The sequence below is a fragment of the Candoia aspera genome, chromosome 4, assembly GCF_035149785.1.
Source record: "Candoia aspera isolate rCanAsp1 chromosome 4, rCanAsp1.hap2, whole genome shotgun sequence".
NCBI lineage: Eukaryota > Metazoa > Chordata > Lepidosauria > Squamata > Boidae > Candoia > Candoia aspera.
In genome coordinates this window covers 6,822,953-6,845,298 of record NC_086156.1, presented here as the reverse complement: position 1 = coordinate 6,845,298, position 22,346 = coordinate 6,822,953, and the positions used below count along the sequence as shown (strand labels likewise).

At 43.1% G+C, this 22,346-nt stretch overlaps 1 protein-coding gene across 1 annotated transcript in view; it reads left to right on the top strand.

Annotated features, from left to right (window-relative positions):
- The first annotated feature begins 1,989 nt into the window (after positions 1-1,989).
- Positions 1,990-22,346, top strand: part of RHEB (Ras homolog, mTORC1 binding) — a 28,661-nt gene continuing 8,304 nt past the window's right edge. The window contains exons 1-3 of the mRNA XM_063303350.1: positions 1,990-2,236; positions 19,326-19,397; positions 21,284-21,351. Coding sequence (XP_063159420.1) covers positions 2,185-2,236; positions 19,326-19,397; positions 21,284-21,351 — 192 coding nt within the window. The 5' untranslated portion in view covers positions 1,990-2,184. The remainder of the gene's footprint in view (positions 2,237-19,325; positions 19,398-21,283; positions 21,352-22,346) is intronic.

The window sequence follows — 22,346 nt, the reverse complement described above, 5'->3', positions numbered from 1 at the left end:
ACACACTTGATGTGTGTGGCAGCGTGACACTGCATGCAAGCACATAAAGGGTGGAGTTTGTCTCATGACATTGCGATATGGGTTTCATCTCTTCTCCCCTTCGGCTACCTCCTGTGGATGCCCAGGAGCACCAGCAAGGTAGTGGCTGCAACAGCACAATAGAAGCCTTGTCCTTTTCTACATGCACCAACATCACACATACATATAAATGGGCAGGGCTTCAATCAAGTGCTGCAACCGCCATCTTGCCTTTTTTGACTCCTGCCCACCCACTGTGGACACAGATGCCAGGATTTTCAAGAAATAGTGTATGCTGGCTGGGAAATTCTGGAAGCTGAAGTCCACACATCTTAAAAGTTGCCAAGGTTGAGAAGCACTGCTCTAAAGGTTGACAAGTTTGTTATCCAGGAGAGAGAACACTGCAAACCGCATGGCTTCAACAGTCTCTGCTTTCCCAACATCGTCATTTTAGTACAATCCAAGTGACATTTTGAAGCAGCCTTACTTCACAGGAAGAACAATTTACAGTGCAGTGATTTTGAACAAATGTTTCTTTCTCCACCCCCTTCTGACATTTTGCTCAGAATGCTGTTTGCTTAAAGGCCAGCCAAGAGGGAACGTGTGTATTTTCACTGCGGTGTGCTGTTACAAGTGTGCAAAATGCACAGGGATTGCTTAAGAGCACTTGAGGGTTTGACCTAACTTCTTTCACCTGGGATTGCAAGCTCCTGGTCTGGGAGAGGCATTCCTGTTCTGTAAAGAGGACATCTCAAAATGTCAATCCAGTTATCCAAGAACAGCTGCTCACAGGCCGGCTGCTTGCTAACCGTTTGGAGAGCTGTAGACAACTCTGCGGTGATTTATCAGTAAGGAAAGCAGGATTGTGGGGAGTACAGAAATGGCCTCCCTGTGCTTCAGTTGCCTTTTTCCCATCCAAATCTGCAAAAAGAAAGCAATGCTATTCTGCTCCTTCCCTCAAGGGACTTTCTAGAACCAAGTGCCCAGAGTCCCCAATTACACATGACCACAAAAGTCCTAGATCACAGAGCATCTTAAGATTGCACCAGTTTGTCAGTCTTAAAATCACAGAGCAGAAGGCCTTATGTGCACAGGGAGCTTTCTTATTCCTGTGCAATCAGCTTAATTTTAATTAAACGGAAATGAAAATCAATTCCTCTTTTCTCCTTGAGTAGCACACTCTTGGGAGCCCCCATGCCTTTCCAAGGAAAAACACAGCCCTCATCTTGAAAAAGGCCCTTTCTCAAAAAAATACCATCCCAAAAAGAGGTTCTCAGTGGGAACATTTCCAAGGTATGTTTAAACCAGTGTTTTTCAATCTTCGCAACTTTAAGATGTGTGAATTCCAACTCCCAGAATTCCCTAGCCAACCTTGCTGGCTAGGGAATTCTGGGAGTTCAAGTCCACCCAGCTTAAAGTTGCCAAGGTTGAGAAACTGTAATTAAGGCGTGAGAAAAACCACCATCATCCATAATCTGTTTAGGAAACAGGCTCTTAGGCGGCGTCGCCACTTCCCCGCGAATTCCTGCATCGCATCTCACCCTACCGCTTGCAATGGGAACATTTTGACAATGAGCCCTGCACACACTAGAAGCATACGCGCCCTTCTGTCCTCGCGCAACCCCGCCCTGCCGCCGCCTACCAATCAGAAGGAAACAGTCCCCGCGACCCCGCCCTCCTCGCCCGCCCGCAGCCAATAGCTGAAGCATCGGGGGGAGAATGAATAGCGAAGAGGGCGGGGAGCGTGCATCCCACGAGCGCGAGGAGAAGGGACCACAGCAGTTGGGCGGGGCAATCTTCCGAGAGCAATGACGCCGCGAAATTTCCAGGGCGAGCGAGCGCCTCCGCCCGGCCAATAGGCAGAGCCGTCGCGTTCTTCTCCCCGCCCCCTTCCGGGGGCGTCCCCACGCCGGGGGAATCCGGGGGGGCAAATGGGGAGGGGAAAGACGAGTGCGCGCGCGCGCGCGGGCGGGGCCGAGGAGGATGGCGGTTGTCGTCACGTGAGCGAAGCGGCCGCCGTCGCGTCCCTCAGACAGCCGCCCGGGAGTCCCGCGCGGATCCTCGCCGCCCGTCCGCAGCCTCGCCGCAAGCCCTTCCTCCCTGCGCCGCCGCCGCCGCTGCCGCCGCCAGAGCCCTTGATGCGGTTCGGGGCCCGGCGGGGTCAAGATGCCGCCGTCCAAGTCCCGTAAGATCGCCATCCTGGGCTACCGGAGCGTCGGTGAGTCCCGCCCTGAGGCGGCCGGGTGTTCCGCGGGCCTTCTCCTCGATTCGCCCGGCGGCGGCGGCGCGGCGGCGGCGGCGGGGGGAGCGGGCGGGCGGGATGGCGAGGCCTTCCCGTTCCGAGCGCGGCGCTGGCAGGTGCGGAGGCGCCGAGGAACCGGCCGGGCCTGTCCCGCCCTGTCGGCCGGTGCGCGTGGCGGACCGCAGGGCCGTCCTGGCGGAGCCGCCGACGTTCCCACCCCCCCGCTCCGCCCGGGTAGCGAGGCCGGTGCGCCGCCGCCGCCCCCGCCCGAGCGGCGTTTGCATTTCCCGCCTCGGCAGAGCCGCCCGACAGGGCCTTTCTGGGCGGGAGTCGAGCCTGGGAGGAGCGGAGATGCTCGCTCCGCGCCCCTGGAAGGCGCCGCCGGTGGGCTTCGTCGCCCCGACGGGCTTCAGCCCGGCGCCCCGAGTTCGCCTTTTGACTAGCGGAGTTGGCGGGGCGGCGGAGCTCGGATCGGCGGAGACGCCCCTCCTCGTCTACGTCTTTGGGCGGAGGTTGCGAAGGGCTCGTTCGCTCTCCGCGAGTTTCGCCGCCTCAGAAAACCCGGCTGCCTTTTACGGCCGCCATAAAACTTTCAGCTGAGTTGGGTGGGGGGGAGCGGCCCTTTCCGTGTGGCTTGTGGAGTCGGCGGGGAGAGGGTTAACGCGGGTTACGCAACCTTTTGTTTTGCTTCTTCAAATTACAACACACTCTGCAGGCTTTTGTTTCTCTGTGTGGCGGGGGGGGGCGTTGGTGTGTGTCTCGGTGTCAAGGTAGTTTGGGCTTCTTGTCCCTTCTTTCCTTTTTTTTTTTTTCGTTCATTCCCAAAAATTAAGCTGATGCTTTGAGCTGGATAAAGATCAAAATACTGTGTTGAGTTTCACAGGGAAATAAGTATCAAGGAAATGTGACTTTAAGTTGTGTTGTTTATACAGCCTGACTTGTGAGTATGAAGTTATGCAGGTGTGCTTGGAGTAAAAGTTTTCTTGTTTCAAAACGGTGGGACAGCGATTACAAATGCACGAAGCGAAGCGTTAACAGTGTTGGGTGTGCCACAAAAGTGAAAGTGATGCTTTGGGAAAGCTATTTCCAGTTTCCGGCACCAATCCCATGAGGAAGACCACTTGTGCATTCCACTGCCAGGGTTAAATCTGGACAAGGGTTTGCCCCCCCCCCCTCTCTCTCTCTCTCACTTCAGTGGCCAATTTCATTTCTATTGTGACCGCCTATTCTGAAGTTGAATGAGGCTGTATAGTTGTCCCTTGAAATACAGTGATAAATGCTGATGTGTGTAAAGCTGTGCAGTTGTATACAACTGGGAAAATCCTACAAGCGATCTGTTGCAAGAAGACTAAGTTTTCCCTTGTTTGCTTTCCAACATTGGAGTCCTAACTTTCAGGCCAAGGAGCAGTGAGGCACAATTTGTAGTCCCTGAGCCCTGAACCCCTTTTCTGTGGCCCTCAATCCTCTCAGATTCTGATTGTTGAAAACTGACAGGAAGGGCCTCCTGTTTAAGAATAGGTTCTCCCCAATCTTGGCCGCCTCCTGGAAGAAACTGAAGATTGAGCTCTTCTGGATGACGTTGGGGTGTGTGTGTGATGTCAGATGGATGGGTAATACGTGTTTTATGTTTTCATTTTGGGTTCTTTTTGTTATCTTGCTATCATGTCTTCATAAAATGTTGAGAGTCAAATTAGATTTGCAGCAGGTTAAAACAATCCAACAAATAATAAACTGTAACATGGGGAGGTCCTAGAATTCCAGTGCTGTTATGGTTTGGTATTCATATTTTGACTTTTCTCCAAGAAGCTCAAGGCAACATAATTAGTTCTCCTCCAACCTCAATTTTATTCCGGCAATAATCTCAAACAGTAGGTTAGGCTGGAAGAGAGTAACTGGTCCAAAATTACCGGATGAATTTCCTTTCTCACTAGATGGGGATTTGAACTTGATCCACACATCCAGTCTACCAAGACTGATTTCTAGCCAGGAGTTGGCTGATTAGGACTTGCCTGGGAGACCACCAGGAACAGTAAGAAGGGAGTGGCAGACTACTTCCTTTGTGTTGTCAAGAAAACCATCTAGATATTTCCAGGAAGTCAGCAGGAAGCAAGCTCAGCTAGAAAGAAGATTTATATTTATTCTTTATAGTCCATACAATCTCCTAATTGCTACTGATAAACTAATTGCCAAATCAGAAGTTAAAATATGAATGGTAGACTAGAAAATAATCCTCTTGGATTATTTGACAATAAAGTGAGATTTGTTGGAACATGCAGTGTGAAGTTGTTCCTGAAGAAACTTCTCTTTTGCTAACAGCTGAAAGGTGGCTGAAGCCTCCTTAAGAATTATGAACACTTTGCAGTTTGTCTTGTTTGTCATTATTTCCACTAATTGGCATAACAGGTACATACTGAATAAAGTGTGTTCTGTGCATGCAATTCCTTCATTGGCTGTTGCATTTAAACATGCAGTTGATGGAACATACTGAATAATAGTAATGTACATTTTCTTACATTAAAGAAATGTGATCACCTAGTTGCTATTGGTGACCACAAAGGATTTCCTGGCAATTGCATTTATGAATGATTTTGAAGGCAGAGGCCCTTCTCAGAATCCTGTGAGGGTGCTGGGAGATTCAGGAACAGGCTAATGATCAGCTAGAGTGTATGTTCAGTGTTATTCAGATAAATGTGTTAATTTTAAAAAATATTGGTTAAGATGTACAAAATATAGAAGTCTATTATTTTAGGGCTGGAAAACACTGCATGCTAAAAGACTTGCTATTTGTGGTCTTTTGCAGACATAGACTTACAAAACAAAGTTTAAGTGGCAAGTGCTTGCCATTTTTACATGTATTGTGCGGCATATTTGTTGGGGGACTATATTTGGCTGTAATCTCTTCTGAAGCTGATGCTTAGTGTCAATAATTGGTTTGCCTTCATGTGAAATAACTGGGTGCTTATCAAAGTTCTCCTGACATAAATCAACCATACAGTTTTTCACTTTTACTGAAAAATAGCAAATACGTTGAAATGTCCCTTCACCCACTTACCATTCATTCCTGAGAGAGAATCATTGTAATAATTCTATGCCAGATGATTAAAAGCTAAACTGAATCCTGCTTTGAAGATATGCTGTCTGCTTTCTCTCCTTTGCCTTTAAGGGCTTTAAAGAACTTTGAACATGGAGCCATTGACATTCTTTACATATTTGTTCTATTGTAAACAGAGTGATGTTAAAGAACAAGGTGAATCAGAGAATAGATTCAAAGTCCAGCAAGACACATAGGCAGGCTTGGGCAAAAGCACCTACAATATGCACCATCGGAAGGTTGCATAATAGTATGTTGCCTGAAATCAAGCAATTTCCATGTAAAGTAAGGAGAAAGTCTCAAAGGTAAAGTGATTAGCAGTGTCACAGTAAACTTTCTAGGTGCGTTATCTGTGTTTATTATATAATATGGAAAGAAGAGAGGTAATTCAGTCGGAATAATTTGTGATGTAGTCCTGTAGCGAGTAGAGTGTTGCATTTAGTGGCCTAAACATTTTTAAAGGCATCTTTTTGGCATTTCTCTTCCGTTTGTATGAATTTTATCTTGCAGAAAGTGTATCTTTGAATAGGAGGGTTTGGTCTCAAGTACCAAGAGTGAGATGAGTATGTGAGAATTACCTGTAAAGTCAAGCTGTGTATTTATGTTTGTTATAAATAGATAAGTAATTTCAACACATTTGAACTGTAGCAAAAACTACAGATTTCATCTTTGAAGTAGATTCAATTATTTTATTAATATCTATCAAATAATTGGTAAGACCTACTGCATATAGTTCTGAATCAATATGTGGTACTTAAGTCATTATTCTAGCCAGTCCTTTTCCCTTTCTTAGCGAACTGATGAGAATGTGGAGAACCAGTGGTTAAGTAGTTTGATTGAGACTCTAAGTGCTTACTGAATGACCAATCAGCATTTTTCAGCTCAGTCTACCTCAGAAGTTTCTCATGGGGATAAAATGAGGGGAAGATCTTTATGTGTTCTCTTTCAGTTCTACAGGAATGATCGATAGAAATGTAATACGGTAATAAGAATCAAAATGATGCCGTTTTAGTGAAATAGATTGGCAATTCCTGCTGTGCTATGACAATAACTATCATGGGGGGGAGGATGTCAGAAACCCTTCAGTTAAAACACACACACACACATATATATATACATATATACATACATACATACATACAGGATATCTTGAAGTTCTATATGCTCGCTTGTATTCTACTTGTATTCTAGTTCATTCTCCTTCTTTCCTATTTTCCATGTTTGCTGTCCAAGGACACAAAGAGATGGAGCCTGCCATGGACGAACTAGAATAAAGGCAGTTACCTGTGAAAATTGGGAAAAGAAATATTTATCAATGGGCTCTAAATAAACACCAGAATTTGTGCTATGTTTATTTAGGCATTATGGAGAGAAATTAATCTGGAGACGCAAAATAGTTTTCTCATGTGGGAAATAAACCAGAGAGACTGCAAAGTGAGAAAGGTATAATGGTGAGAAAATGAAATATCTTATGAGCAGTGAATAGATCTGGAAACTAAATCTGACAGGTTTTTTTTAATTATTGAAACATTGGAGATCCTCCAAATACCAGTCCGACAAGATTAGTTTGATTATTGATGTGCTTCAGCCGTGATCAGAAAATGGTCCACAGAACACTCTGAATGAAACTTACCCTTAATGATTTAAAAAAATGCATACAAATACCATTAAGGATCTCAAGATGAACTGGGTATAAATTTGATTTATAGAGCGGAGTTGGGCAGAAGCAGATTTGTTCCATAAAGGAAGAATTCATATCATCAAATCATCTTGGAGTACTGTATGTCAATTCTGACATTAATGTGTTTCATTTTGCTGCCTCATTGTGTTTCATGTTTTAATTTTTCTAATGCTATAGATAATTCATGAAGCGTTAGATACATTTTTAGGGAAAAGATTCATGTGATACATAGCTATATTTTGCAGAGATGCTAACTCTTTGATAATGAAACTAAAATAGCTCGGCATAACTTAAAACATGACTTTGCTTGTTTGTAAGGGGTTTACGCTGGATTCCCATAGTGCTGCAGTCCAGATCGTGCTGTTAAGCATGTTGGCTGTTCCTTAATAGTAGTCTAAAATGCCACCTTTAATTAAAAGCTTCATTTTATGCCTGCCTGCCTAGTGGCAAATCTTACTGCAGTGAACTTGTAAGTGGTAGCAGTAAGCACTAGAGGCAGTGTTCTTAACTGTAATGCTGAGCTACAGAAGGGGTTGTCTGAGGACACTGTGCTAGAATTAACTCTTGAATTGCCTGTATGCATTTGCTTAGCTTTGATCTCCCTTTCAGAAGTGCTTGATTACTTAAGCAGAACCTTTAATATGCTTTGTCCCAACAGTAAGAGGTTTCTGCTCTAGTTGTATTTATATACAGAGTAGTTACTGTAAGTGGGCTGCATAACTTACAGATAATAGACTCTGTTGTAGTTAAACCTTGGATGACTGTGCTATGGACGCTTCTGGTATATCTGGCTCCAGTAAGAAAGCTATCTGATACAGTCAAATCAACATAATACTGATATTCCAGTTTGATGAATTTGAAGAATGTCTATGAGTGCTGTCTTTGAGGATGAATTGCACTCCCTTATTTTAAATACTTTTGCAGGAAAAAATAATACGAAAATTGGATTGATTGCTCAGGGTTACATGGACTACTGTAAGCCAGAAGCCTTTAGCTGCCTTGCCTATTTCAGCTTATATTTTCCATAATGCAACTTTGCAAGTCTGTTCTGTGTGAGTGACCTTCACTGTTGAATATATTGCACTTTATTTGAAATTCTTCTTATATTCTCTGTGAAACAGAAAGGTCATATTTTTATGAAAATCAAGTTAGGCATCTTGCAGATTATACCGAGAGTGCACAGCAGAATGTGATGAGGCTTGATCTTAGTTTGATTTTAGTCTGGCAAGCACATTAAATGGATTATTGAAGTATTATTAAGTTTTGGCTCAGCAGTTTAACATTGTGTAGAAAACTGGAATATCCAGAGGACATAAATTAGGATCTTCTGTGTGCCTACCTGCCTGTAAAATGCTAGATTTAGAGAGCACATTTTTCTATAAAGAAAAGGGTCTTCTTTTACTTGTTTGAATGTTGGACTTGTATTTCTCACAGCAGTCCTGACAGAAATGGCAAAGTTCTTTCAGGAATGAGAAGATTTTTTCCCCCAAAGCAATTTGTAATATGCGGTGCTGATCTGTTAACACTGTTAGAATCTCTCTAGAAATGCCTAGAGACAATGTGTCCTGGCCTTGATACATTGAGAGAGAACTTTCAGTAAATATAAGATTCAAAAGTTTAAGGTTGTGTTTCAGGTGTTTGTATTTGGCTCAGTATTATCTGCATTTTGGTCCATCAAGTGCCTATAATTCTATTGACAACTTCATAAAAAATACCAAACCTCAAAAAGAAATCCCAAATAATATTAGTATTATGATTTGCACTGATTTTTTTTTTAATCAGATTTTTATCGTGCCTTTATTTTGGTCAACTCAAGGCAGCATACATACCTAATACTCCTGCCTGTTATTTTGCCTGCAACAATAACACTGTGAGGTGTGTTAGGCTGTGGGAGAATGACTGTCCCAAAGTCACCCAGCCAGCTTTCAGGCCTAAGGGAGGACTAGAACTCCTGGCCTCTCAGAGTCTAGCCCATTGCCTTAACCATAGACCAGATTCTCTCTCCTTGCTTCCTTCAGCTTTTGGATTTAAAGCTGCCTTATAGGTGTATACCAAACATTCTGTGCATGAACCATTTCACGTACAGAACGGCTAATTTAGGATGCACATAGAAACCAAAATTTGGGTTTTAGGTATTTTGATCCGTATATGGAATGATACAGGGTTGTTTGGTTCTGAGTACAAAGAGAACACAGTTATTCTGGAAACAAGTGGTTGAGGGCATAAAAGCAGAAAAAAGCTAAGGATGAGAGAGTTCTGACTTTGTAGCAGCTGGCGGGGGTGGGGGGAGAGCAGAAGAATGCTGGGAGAATCAGAGGGTGGGTGGCCAGCACTCAGGCCATGTATCAGTCTTGCCCTGCCCATTTCATCAAATCTCTCTAGGATCCCTCTGGATGTTGTTTTCTCTTAAAACCTAGAATAATCAAAACATTCCAGATTTTGTTTCTGCAAAACTGTGACAAATTCTAAACATTTTGGCAGGACTATCTGTTGTATTTGTAGATAAAGGGTTAAATGCAGAGTAAGTTAGTCACACTTAAGTCTCTCTGATACCAATGACAATAAAGAGATTTGGGAAAGCCACTAAATGCCTTCAAGACCAAGAAACATTTTCCAAGAGCAGAAGGCAGTGCTAATCAGTAATAGGGCTGGAAATGCTTTTTCGGAGGAGGACTGAAATGAAGTGGCAGACAGATGCTACATTCATCTCCCACACATTTCGTACCCTGAAGCACCTTTTTGGAATAAAATCCGAAACACCTCTTCCAGATTTATTTTTCTAAAAAATATATTCTGAATATTTTGAGAACTGTTTAATTAAATTATAATATTGGAACTTTTTTAGTTTCTGGATTGTACTCTGAGTCTCTCTTCCCGAATAACTTTTGTCTACGTTTTGGAGTTGTAAGAATCCCATGCAGCATATCTTCCAAAAAAGCGTGACAGTTCTTGCCTTGGTAGATTGAAGCTAGAAGGCCAGTGTAGTCTCATCTTATTTGGATAGGAGATGATAACTTTAACTATGGAAACAGCTTTGCTAGAAATTAAATTGTCTTAGGATATATTTTAAGGTAGCGACTCGAGTGCACTGGAAATTACGAATAGGGTAAAATCACGTGCTTGGTTTAGGAAATATAGTGATTGAAATGGGGTAACTCTTGAGTTTCCAGTAAGATTAGAATATTGTATTAGTGATGACAACATTAGGCCAAACTTGTAAGTATTCACTGCATCCTTCATGTTTCCATTATGTAGGAACTGAACTGGCATACAAATTATGTAAATAAATATAACATGATGATGGAAGTATATTTTATGCTTGTCCTGCCTCTTCCATTGCTATTTGCTCTTATGCTTGCCTCTCCCATCACTTTAAAAATGGAAGACAGCAGATGGGATAGGGTGTTGTCGTTTCTGGCTATTACAAAACATCTTAAAAATCTAAACAAGTAACGAGAAGTTAAAGAATATAACTATTTCATAAATACTCCAGTGCCTTCTGGATATGGTCTTCAACTCCCAGAGTTCCAAGCTAGCAATGTGTGTTTAAAAGTGACCTGAAATTCTTCTTTGCAAATTTTTAAACTGTTAGATTATTAATACTTCAAGAATTGTAGGCAGAGAGATTATGTAAAACAATTTATTTGGATAATTTAGTATGTATAGCAGTCTTCTCCAGCATGGTACTTCCAACTTCTGTTGGGACTGTCACTTTTGATACTCTGGTTATGAATTCTGGAACTTTCAGTCCTAATGTATTTGGAGGGCACCCAGTTGGGGAATGCTGATATATACAGTCATTATTTTGAAGCAAAAAATTATTTCAAGTTTAGAAATATCCCATATGAAGTTTCTGTTGGTATTGAAAGTGAGCAATGTGATACTGGTGCCAAAATTATTTCTCTATTCCCTTCTTTTGTGTAAGGGAAAAATATGTTTGAGTAAAGAGAAGAAAATCAGGCCTCTGGTTTATAATTCAAGCAAAAAAAAAATTTGATTGCAGAACCTTGCAAAAATATGCAAGAATTGTACCGTTCAAAGTTATTTTTAGTGCCCTCATAGCTTAAGATTTAATGTTAATGCCCTTTATTGAATACCGTGAAGACTGTTTTGGGTTCAGTTACTTAAAATCACTTACATTCATCTGCAGCTGAAGATGGAGAGACTGAAACAATCACTATTGCTGGCATGCATTTCACCAATAGCTTCCGTCTCCATGTCCACCTGTAACTTTACATGTTCTGTCCCTGATCCTTTCTTCTATCTGCCCATAAGATATTATTGTCTCCTGTCCAGACTTAAGCATCAAATCATATGATCTCTTGAGTTGGTTTTATAACCTGACAGTTACAGGTAGTCCTGGCTTAACTATGGTAATTGGGACCAGCAGCTCTGTCGCTAAGTGACATGGTTGTAAAGCACGACATCACATGGTCATGAAGGCAGTTATGGCAGTCCCCGTTGCTGTCACTGGGCGAATCCCGCAAATTGCAGCATCCTGCGGTCACGTAGTTACTGTTTGTGACCTGCTGGCTGCCCCATTGACTTTGCTTGTCAGAAGCCAGCAGTGAAGGTTACGAACGGTGGTTTTGTGAATGCGGGATGTTGCGACCGTCATAATTGTGAGCCAGTTGTCAAGCACCCAAATGGCAATCATGTGACTATGGGGATGCTGTGATGGCCACAACTACATGGACCCGTCATAAGTTCCCCTCGTTCAGTGCTGTCATAACTTTGAAAGGTCGTTGAAGAAGGGGTTGTTCAACGAGGAATACCCGTACTATAAACAATAAGTACAGTAACAGAGTGCTTGTAAACGTGTAAGTTTCATTCTTGGGTGACATGAATGACTAATGGGACTAAGATATGCAGTGTTGAGAATCACTGCAGATTTAATAGGAAAGGACATAAATATCTAAGCTGCACAAACTAAGAGTTAAACTGTGGCTCCGGTAGCCTACCCCTTTCCTACCATTGCTTTCAAAATAATATTTAAAGGAACTCACCCAATTTTTCTTTAGATGATCATTTGATTTCCAACTAGCTGTGCTGGCTGAGGATTCTGGAAAACTTATTCCCAGCAGCTTTCTAGGCACTAGATTTGGGCTGGATTCCAGTATACCTTGAAGGCATCCAATTGGGAGGAATAGTCTAGAGGGCAAATTATTTACAAGATGTTGAATCAAAATGACTTTGAGACTGTTCAGCTTTCACTCACAGATGGCTGCCTCATATGAAGGCAAACTATGCCTGTGATTTGGTACAGGCAAACATTCCCAGCTTAAAGATCCAGTGTTCTTCTCTTCTTCCCACTCAAAATGGAAAGTAGGCAGGCACAATAGTGCCAGTAATCTTATTTGTTTATAATTTTAAAACGTTATAATCTATTCCAGTGCCATTTGGTCAACTCTGAATTGTAGCTGAGGGTGCAACTTGCACGCCTGCATTTTGTTGGCAAGAAACTAGAAGCATGAATGTCACATGACTGGCATCTTCTGGGATGGTATTCTTTTTACAAACTGTAATTTGTTTAGTTTGGTTTAGAATAATACAACCTATATCATGTCAGAGGTTCTAAATTATTACTGTTTCTCCTCTGGTTTCTCTAATGGCTGCATTCTTTTACAACTGACTGCAATATGTTTCAGGCCCTACACCCATCCTGACTTCAGTTTATGCACTCTGTGGATTCTGTATGTTGATTGCTTAAATATATGCCCTAATGCTACCAAGAGCTGTGAATGAAGACGAAAATTGATCAGCATGATCAATGATCCCATGAAGGAGGAGGAAATAGCACCTGAAAAATGGGTTTTATATTTCAGTCAGCATAAACATTGGTCTAAACCAGTGTTTCTCAAGCTCAGCAACTTTAAGATGTGTGGACTTCAACTCCCAGAATTCCCCAGCCAGGATGCTGGCTGGGGAATTCTGGGAGTTGAAGTATACATATCTTAACATTGCCAAGTCTAAAAAACACTGGTCTAAACCAAACATCAAGCCAGACATAAGCTTCTGCCGAACTATACTTTGAATGAAGGTACAATATATTTTGTGTTTCTATGCATGCTTTACTGAAACTGATAGGCGGTGCATACTTCTGTTCAGTCTCCCCTTTTCCTCCTTCCATTCTTTCAGATAAAACAGGAACTTCCTTTACTAACAAAACAACCCTGTGCAAGGTAAGAAAGAAATTAGTCAGTTTTTTTAAGTAAGTAAAATCTCTTCTTTGGATTCCCTTGAAGTTTTTCTGTGAATCCTTTAAATAAGCAGTATTACTATTGAAAATTGTATGTTGAACATTCATCTGAAACGGTCTTCTATATATTTTAGATTAAGCTTTTCAGACAGTGAGTTGCAATCTTCTAGAGGTGTCATGTGCAAATTTAAGGGGGTTTGCAGCCACCAGAACTGGAATTTGAATGTTCCAGTGCTTATGCTTGTATCTTGCTTTTGGAAAGGAGGGGGATTTATTTATTTATTTATTTTTATGTGTCAAATTTATCACCACCCATCTCCCCCTCAAGGAAGGACTCTGGGCGGTTTACGGTAAAAAAAACCAACCACAATGTAATAAATACTATACTATGCTATACTGTGCTATAATATTAATATATAAAATATAAATATACTAAAATGTAATAGAATTCAGATGGCAAAGTTCTCTCTCAATCCGTAAGCAAAACAGGGCAATTCTAGGGAGCTAGACATCCCCAAGAGGAGCTGTTCTCCTTCCTGCCCCAGGCATGACGACAAAACTAGGTTTTTAAATTTTTGCGGAAGTCCAGGAGCAATGGGGCCTGTCTCAGCTCCAGGGGGAGAATATTCCAAAGGGCAGGAGCTGCTGCAGAGAAGGAACGTTTCTGTGACCCCACCAGATGGAATTCTCTTGCAGATGGGCTCCGCAACATGTCCTCTCTGCATGATTGGGTGGGACGGGTTGATGTGATGGGGATGAGACGGTTCCTCAGGTAGCCTGGCCCCATGCCATGTAGGGCTTTAAAGGTAATAACCAACACCTTGAATTGGACCCGGAAGCAAACTGGAACCCAGTGCAGCTCGCACAGTAAAGGTGTTGTGTGTGCCACCCTTGGGGCACCAAGAATTACCTGCGCAGCTGCGTTCTGGACCAGCTGTAGCTTCTGGATATTCTTCAAGGGTAGCCCCATGTAGAGCACATTACAGTAGTCTATGTGGGAGATAACCAGGGCATGAGTGACTGTTTGAAGGGCCTCTTGTTCCAGGAAAGGTTGTAACTGGCGCACAACATGGAGTTGCGCAGAGGCCCTCCTGGCCACGACTGCCACCTGCTCTTCGAGCAGGAGTCATGAGTCCAGGAGGACCCCCAAGTTACGCACGGGATCTGTCTGGGGCAGTGCAACCCCATCCAGAATTAAAGATGGCAGTTCCCCAGAAACCAAGGAGCCATTGATCCACAGCCACTCCGTCTTACCAGGGTTCAGCCAAAGTCTGTTGTTCCCCATCCAGGCCCCCACAGCCCCCAGGCACTCGGAGAGGGTGGTCGCCGCATCACTTACTTCACCTGGGATGGAGATGTATAATTGGGTATCATCCACATATTGGTGATACCTCACCCCATGGTGACAGATGATCTTGCCCAGTGGTTTCATGTAGATGCTGAAAAGGAGCAGAGAGAGTACTGAGCCCTGCGGAACCCCACAGAATAGGGGCCTCAGGCTGGATCTCTTGCTCCGTATCAACACCAATTGGGACCGGCCCTGGAGGAAGGAGGTGAACCAGCATAAGACCACGCCACCCACCCCCAACTCCCTGAGTCTGTCCAGAAGGATACCATGGTCGATGGTATTGAAAGCCACTGAGAGGTCAAGAAGAGCGGGGATGGATGCACTGCCTCCATCCTGCTCCCACCACAGATCACCCATAAGTGCGACCAGTGCCGTTTCCGTCCCATAACTGGGCCTGAAACCTGACTGGAAGGGGTCTAGATAATCCGTTTCATCCAGAATCCTCTGGAGCTGCAAAGCCACCACTTTCTCAACCACCTTCCCCAGAAAGGGGGGGTGAGAGACTGGGCGAAAATTGTCCAGTATAGTAGGGTCCAGTGACGGTTTCTTGAGGAGGGGGCACACCAGCGCTTCCTTAAAGGCTGCTGGGAACACCCCCTCTCTCAAGGATGTGTTTACCATTTTCTTTGATGGGTTTTCATGAAAGATGACCCGCCCTCCAGCTCCTGTCATATTGTCCCCTGCCCATCACCACTTCAGTGACCTGCCCTGCCCTACATCCCCTAGAGTCTTGGAATCCATTAGCCCCTAGTCCTGGACTCCCGAAAACACTGGTTGAGAATAGGGGTCCCTCCATTCATTCATACAACCTCCCTCCCTCTCAGTCAGTCACAAGGCGATGGAGGGCCCCGTCAGTGCACCAACTCACACTCTCAGTACCAGCAGGGACCAACCACCGCCCACTCAATCACTCACTGTGCCCCCCTCGACTTCTCTCACTGGTCAGCAGAGGGGCACCCCATCCACTACTCCTCACTCCCCATCCAAACCTGTACTCCCTTTCACTTCTCTCACCCCGAGAGGGAGTACACCATTCACCAAGGAGGGAATCCCAATAACTCCGATAACATATAGAACTGGGATGGTTAGGAAGAGATGGCCAGCTTAGATTCTGCTGTGGTCTCAATACCGCTGTCCCAAAGTCCACCAGATGCAAATAATCGAAGCTCCCCCGGGGGGCACCTGTCCCTAAACAGTCCCCCAAAATTCGCCACAGCCACTCAGGCCACCACATCACTGAGATCACATTACTGGACCCCTACCAAGGCTACCGCACCGCCCAAATCTGTGAAAACGCTGCACCAATCCCTCAGTCCAGGGCCCACCCAGGTCATTCCATCGGGTCGCAATTCAGTGTTGTGTCAGACCATCGGCCCAAGTCACCGCAACTGGGTTGCCTGTCAGCCACCTCATGCCCCAAGCTGCACCACCAATGCCCATTCAGCACCCAGGCCCACCGCAGCACTGCCGAGGCTGATCCGCTGCTGCAAGGCTCCCTCTGTCGCCAGGGCCCCCTGCGCTGCCAGGGTCTGCTGAGCTGCCTGCACCAGCTTAATATGCCAGGATTCATTGCCATGCCAACTCCACTGTACCTTGCCGCCAACAGTGGTATAGTCACTCCCCACATCAACCGGGGGGTGGGGGGTTCTGGGGAAGGATCCAGGGAAGGATCTCGAAGAGGCAGGGGCAGAGGCTTCGATGAAAAAACGCCCTGCTGCCGCTCTGGCTCTGGCTCCCAATCCAGTAAGAGGTCGCTGCGTCATCAGAGTCTGTTGAAGTCCCTTGCCGCTTCCCACCGCTCTATCCAGGGGGAATCCGCCAAAACCCCCAACAGTACATTGGGGTTAATCCCTTCACCTCTCCCAAAACTTCAACCAACCAGCCAGGGTTGGGATAGAGGCTAGGCATAGTTTTCAGGCTCCCCCTTCAGAGCGCCGGCCGGCATTTGCTCGCGGTCACCATCTTTGAAGAACAAAATGCCAGTGGTGGTGATGGTGATGATGATGATGATACATAAAGGCTAACAAGACAACAAGGTCTTAAATGCCAGGTTAAAAAGAAACCAAGGGCTGATGCTAAAACGTCCTTCTCCCATGCAGCAAACCTTTAACTGAGCTCTCCCTATTTGGGAGAGATTGAAGAGGTGGTGAAGTGTAAGGGCAGTACCCTCCTTGCCCAAGTTTGCATGAGGAATGTTTATATAACCTAAAGAGGAGGAGTAAATTAATCTATACTTTCTGGGGGGTTGGTTTTTCATCTCTATTGTACCATCATTAGTTATTGTTAGTTTCATATATTTTTGGATATTTACACTATTATTATAGCTGTTACTTGCATACTATCCAACACGGCGCGGGCAAAAATATTATATATGTTTGTATCTGTCTAAAGACCCTGGCCTGTTCTTGCTGTGGAAGTGCTTTCATGTTAGCATCTGTGATGGATGGCTGACCTGATTTTCTTCCAGCTCCCTTCAAATAGCAAAAATTTTGGTGTTTCGTTGTGCTGCTTCAACCTCTCTGGTCTGAGGATGGAGGTGAGTCCTGACCTTATGAATGCTGTAAGTTTGCCCCATGCACAAGGTTACCGGGAAGGAAGAAATCTCCAGGACTGGATTCAGTTGGAGCTGGCAACCCTCTGCTGAAAAGGAAGGGAAGGTGGAGATTGCACAGAAATTAACTGTTTCTTTTTGTGAGGAATACTCTTAAATTTGCTAGGGCTGAGCTGATTAGTGACTCGCAGTGTAGTTGATCAGTCAGAAATTGGCTATGCCTGGTGCCTCTTGGCTTTTGGTTGTTGTTTTTTTGAAAGCATTCTGATCATCTCTGGTTTGATGCCAATTAAGATTCTACGATCAGCTATAGGTTGTCCTCACCGCAGTTGGGACTGGCAACTCTGTCACTAGGCAATACAGTTAGAATGTGAAATGTCACGTAACTGCGCCACTTATGACATCAGTTCCAGCTGTGGTGAATTAAGTGAATCACCCTTGGTCGTTACGCGCAATGTCACATGACCACCATTTGCAACTTCCTGCCAGCTTCCCCATTGACTTTGCTTGTTGGAAGGTCACAAACGGCGATCATGTGACTGCAGGACGCTGCAACCATAGTATATGCATGCCAGTTGCTAAGCACCCAAATCACAATCACATGACCACAGGGATACTGTGATGGCCACAACTTCAAGGACCAGTCATAAATCTCCTTTCTCAGTGCTGTCGTAACTTTGAAGTCACTGAAGGAGCAGTCGGTAAGCGAGGACTACCTGTATTCCTATCTTGGCACTTTCCAGATGTGATGCAACTGCAGTTCCCCCAAAATTTGGCCATATTGTCTGGAAGTTCTGAGAATTGCAGTCCTATCACATCTGGAGGCACCAGGTTGGATCTTTAATACATTCCAGATCTCTTGGAAAAGTGGTGATAGTGTAACAGTTTAAAAATATCTGTTTACAGTGGAAAGATAAGCGATTGTATGGATTTGGAAGCTCAGTCTTATTACTCCATGACTCTTGCTCTGTGGTGAAATGTTACATATAAACGTGACTTCAGCTTTATCTTCATTTTAGAAAAATGTAAACCTGGGCTGAAAATATCCAATACATGTCATGGTTTAAAGATTATATTGCCTATAGACAAACATATCAAGCAGAAATTCAGCAGCTATTTAAGTTGGGCAGTGTAGACAAACAGATATAGTTAAATCTTAAAACAGTTTTCCGTGTGTTTAAATTGATGGTGGGATTCTGTTTCATACTGTATTAACAGTGCTTCATTTTTCTGTATCTCAAAATCTGTAATCAACTTACGTGTCACCGAACAAAACATACAGCATTAGAAATACTACTTTTCAGGGGTTCAACTTGAAGAATAGGTTTAACCCTTGATTATAATGGGTCTACGAGTTCAAGAATGGTTTATGCCCTACTCTTTAAGAAGTGTGTCTGTTGACCTGATTATCAGAGACTCATGTGGAGAATGAGGTTATTTGAGGCTATTGCCAGTTCTTCATTACAAAAACATTTGGTTTCTGGTTGGTGATCAAAATATCTTGCGTTTAAATATATGTGTTGTCCACAATCATAAGGTCTCAATGCAAGCGGGTCAGTTGTTATAATTCTAGAAATAATTGTTGTGAAATGAAAGCTATAGTTATCTGACATATAAATCATTTTGACTTCACTTGGAGCAGGGGTTAGGATACCTTTACCTACTAAAGCATTTCAGGATCGTATTGTGTTTCCTTAAGCTACCTGGGTATATTTTATACATTAAGAAGGCTGTTTACGAATCCAGAAGCTCATGAGTTCCATCGATGGCATCTTCAAGTAGGTTTGAGTGACAGTCTTCTAAGAAAGCTTAGAGAATTGCTATCAGTCAAAGTAGGCGACGCTTCCCTGTCCTGGTGCTCTCCAGATTATTTGGACCAACCTTGGCCATGTTTGGTGGGTATAATGAGGGAACAAGAAGTTGGAGAAAGCTGTTACAGACAGAACTAGCTAAACAGTCCGTGAGTATTGCTAAGATTCAGAATATCTGAAGTGTGGATAATAAAATTGTCATTCCTCTGTGCTTCAGCTAAACTAAATCAAACCATGAGAGATACTTATTGAATGTATTGCCTATCACCTTTTCAGATCTGAGTCCATTTCTTTCAGGATGCTGAAAACCTAACGCCTGTCTGAAAAAATGCTCTTAAGGTATGGCGTGCAGCACTCTTAATACTTACTTTGCTTTCTTCATAGGGAAATCGTCTTTGACTATTCAGTTTGTGGAAGGCCAATTTGTTGATTCATATGATCCTACAATAGAGAACAGTAAGTAATCCTGAAGTACTACTCCGCACAAGTCAGAGGAATTCTTTCTCAACCAATTTCATTCAGTTTCTGCATCACGTTTTTTTCCTGCCAAAGAGAGCTTAGAACAGTTTGCATTTAACTTTCCCCTAAACATTTGACTATCTTAAGATTAAACGTTCGGTGAAGACAGAAACGAAAAATATTGTATTAATATTTCTTATATAGCCAACTTTATAGCATTTCATCTTAGTTCTTATTCGTTAAAAACAAAACAAAACATGCAGCTGCAAGGAAAATATTGCTCTCGGGTTGCTGCAGTAGTTTTTCTAGAACAATATTTCTGCCTTCCAGGTAGGTGCCACTTAAACCATTCTTCCCAGCTAGCAGTCCCGACCTATCTTGGCAGCCTTTTAATTAGAGAAGGCCCTTCCTTCACTGATTTAGATTTTATTGATGTGGCCCTTCCCAAATGTTATATGTTCTTTTTCCTTGCATTTCAGACACCATATTGTTTCTTAAAGTTACAAAGATACATTACTTTCCTGAATGATCTGCAGTGTTGACTTCTAGATATTACCTAATTAAACACCAGTTGGGTCTAAGAGTTAAATCAAGCTTTAGTGCCTTTCTTAAATGCATCTATGAATGTGTGCGAGCATATATATATTCTCGAATTTCATAGTGATGTTGGTACGATTTAATCCATGCATAAGATAAACCAGATCAGTGCTCAGTTAATTATGGAATTCCTAGAATTAAAATATATTTTCTATTGTGTCTGTTAATTCTTTCAGAGTATTGTTGTTCAGGTTAAGATGCACTTCAGTTCTAACATTGTTTATGTTCAATTTTAACCTGTCTTTGCCAAAACTGTATAGCAGGAATATGCTATAATTTTATTAATTATAATGTTATTAATTAATTTTACATCAAACGAGTAAGGAAGTGTTTAAAAGCAAATAACCAATTTGAACATTTAATGCAATTCATATAATAAATTATCTGTGGGGCCTGATTTTTGGTATACCCTGTATATGCATGCGTGCGTGTGCACACACACACACACACAAACATATATTACACTACATATACATCTGTGTGTGAGTGTATACATTACACATATAGACAATACTGTACCAGTTTATGTTCTTGAGTGTATTTTGATGGAAATAGTGTAGAGTGTGGTAGTTGGTGCCCTTATATTGTGGGTTTACCACTGTAAACATTTTAATGTAGTTTATTTTGGGAAATTTAATGGCGCTGCGGGTTAAACCACTGAGCTACTGAGCTTGCTGATCAGAAGGTCGGCGGTTTGAATCCGCGTGACGGGGTGAGCTCCTGTTGCTAGTCCCAGCACCTGCCAACCTAGCAGTTCGAAAATATGCAAATGTGAGTAGATTAATAGGTACCACTTCAGCGGGCAGGTAACGGCATTCCGTTTAGTCATGCCAGCCACATGACCACAGAGGAAGTGTCTTCGGACAAACGCCTGCTCTTCAGCTTTGAAACGGAGATGAGCACCGCCCCCTAGAGTCGGACACAACTGGACTTAATGTCAAGGGAAACCTTTACCTTTACTATATTACTTTTACAAAAACAAAATGTTTACTAGAACTGAACTTTTAACATCCAGCTGGATTTTAGTTTTGTATTTGCCCTGTGTACAGATTCAAATGAGGAAATTAAATGTCTTATTAGGAAGTCTGTTATTCCCATCATTATTATTAAACCAACTCAGAGGTGTTATAACTGAAGTTTTTTTGGAGGGGTTGTTTAATAACATAAAACATTTCACATGAAACCTAAGGTAGTTTTACTTCAGTACTAATGCTGTATCTTATCAAATGCATGATTTTATGAACTGTCTCTCTGAAACATTAAATACCCTTTTCTCATCTGTCCAGCATTCACAAAGCTGATTACTGTAAATGGGCAAGAATATCATCTTCAGGTAGTTGACACAGCTGGACAGGTATGTGATCTTGACTCTACTGGTCTGGTTTTAATATCTTACAAATTGTATGATTATTTGTTGATGTGCTTGAAGAACTGGGTTATGATAAAATGGGTTCAGTCTTTTTAGTGTAGTCTTCTTCACACACACTATTGCAATGTGAAGACTCCAGGGGTCAGGAGGCTGGAATTATACATGTTGGTCCCACCCTCTGTCTCTTTCCATTCTTGTCTCCTGCCTCGTCATCCCCTGATCTCCCTCTGTTTAGCATGAACTTCTGAAGACCTGCAGTCCTGGAGCATGTGGAGCACTGTGCTTTTGTTCAGTCAAGCATATGGACATGGCTTCTTCAGATGTCCCTGCTAAATATGAGTTTGGGAAGAAGGGATGTGAGTACATAAGAGTTGGGCCTCAGGTTCAGCTCTGTCCTCCCCATTTTCACCTTTCGGAGTTGACTAGAATCCTGAAAGGGCTAGTCTGATCTTGTAATGGGAAGAAGGAGGAGCCTTGAGGAACAGGAGGAAGAGCCACTACCAAGACAGTGGTCAGATAAAAGAAACCTGAGTCCAGGGCAGGAATGTAACTTGAGAAAGCATCTCAGACAAGACCCTCCCTAGTTCTCACAAAGATTGGGGGGGGGGGGCGCATTCAGACCTGCAAGATTCTGTTACCATAAAAGGAGTATTGGCAAAGCCTGTCCCCAACAGGGGGTCAAGGAAATACTGTGGTAAATGGCCCTGCCCCTGAAAGATGCTCGGACTGGCTAGTGGGGCGACCAAAATAGAGGGACCTTAAATTTTGGAAATGTGTCATAATAAACAGCAGGGTCAGGGTTCAAATTTTTGGAATTTAGCTATTGTTTGGTCAAACTTTTTGTACAGTACTGTTTGTGTTAGTTCTGGCAATAACTTGCTGTTTGCTATAAACTGAAGTCTGAAGGGTTATTTTTTTTTAATCTTTATAATGCAGTTGAGCATGCATGCATGTGTGTGTATGTATGTGTGTGTGTGTGT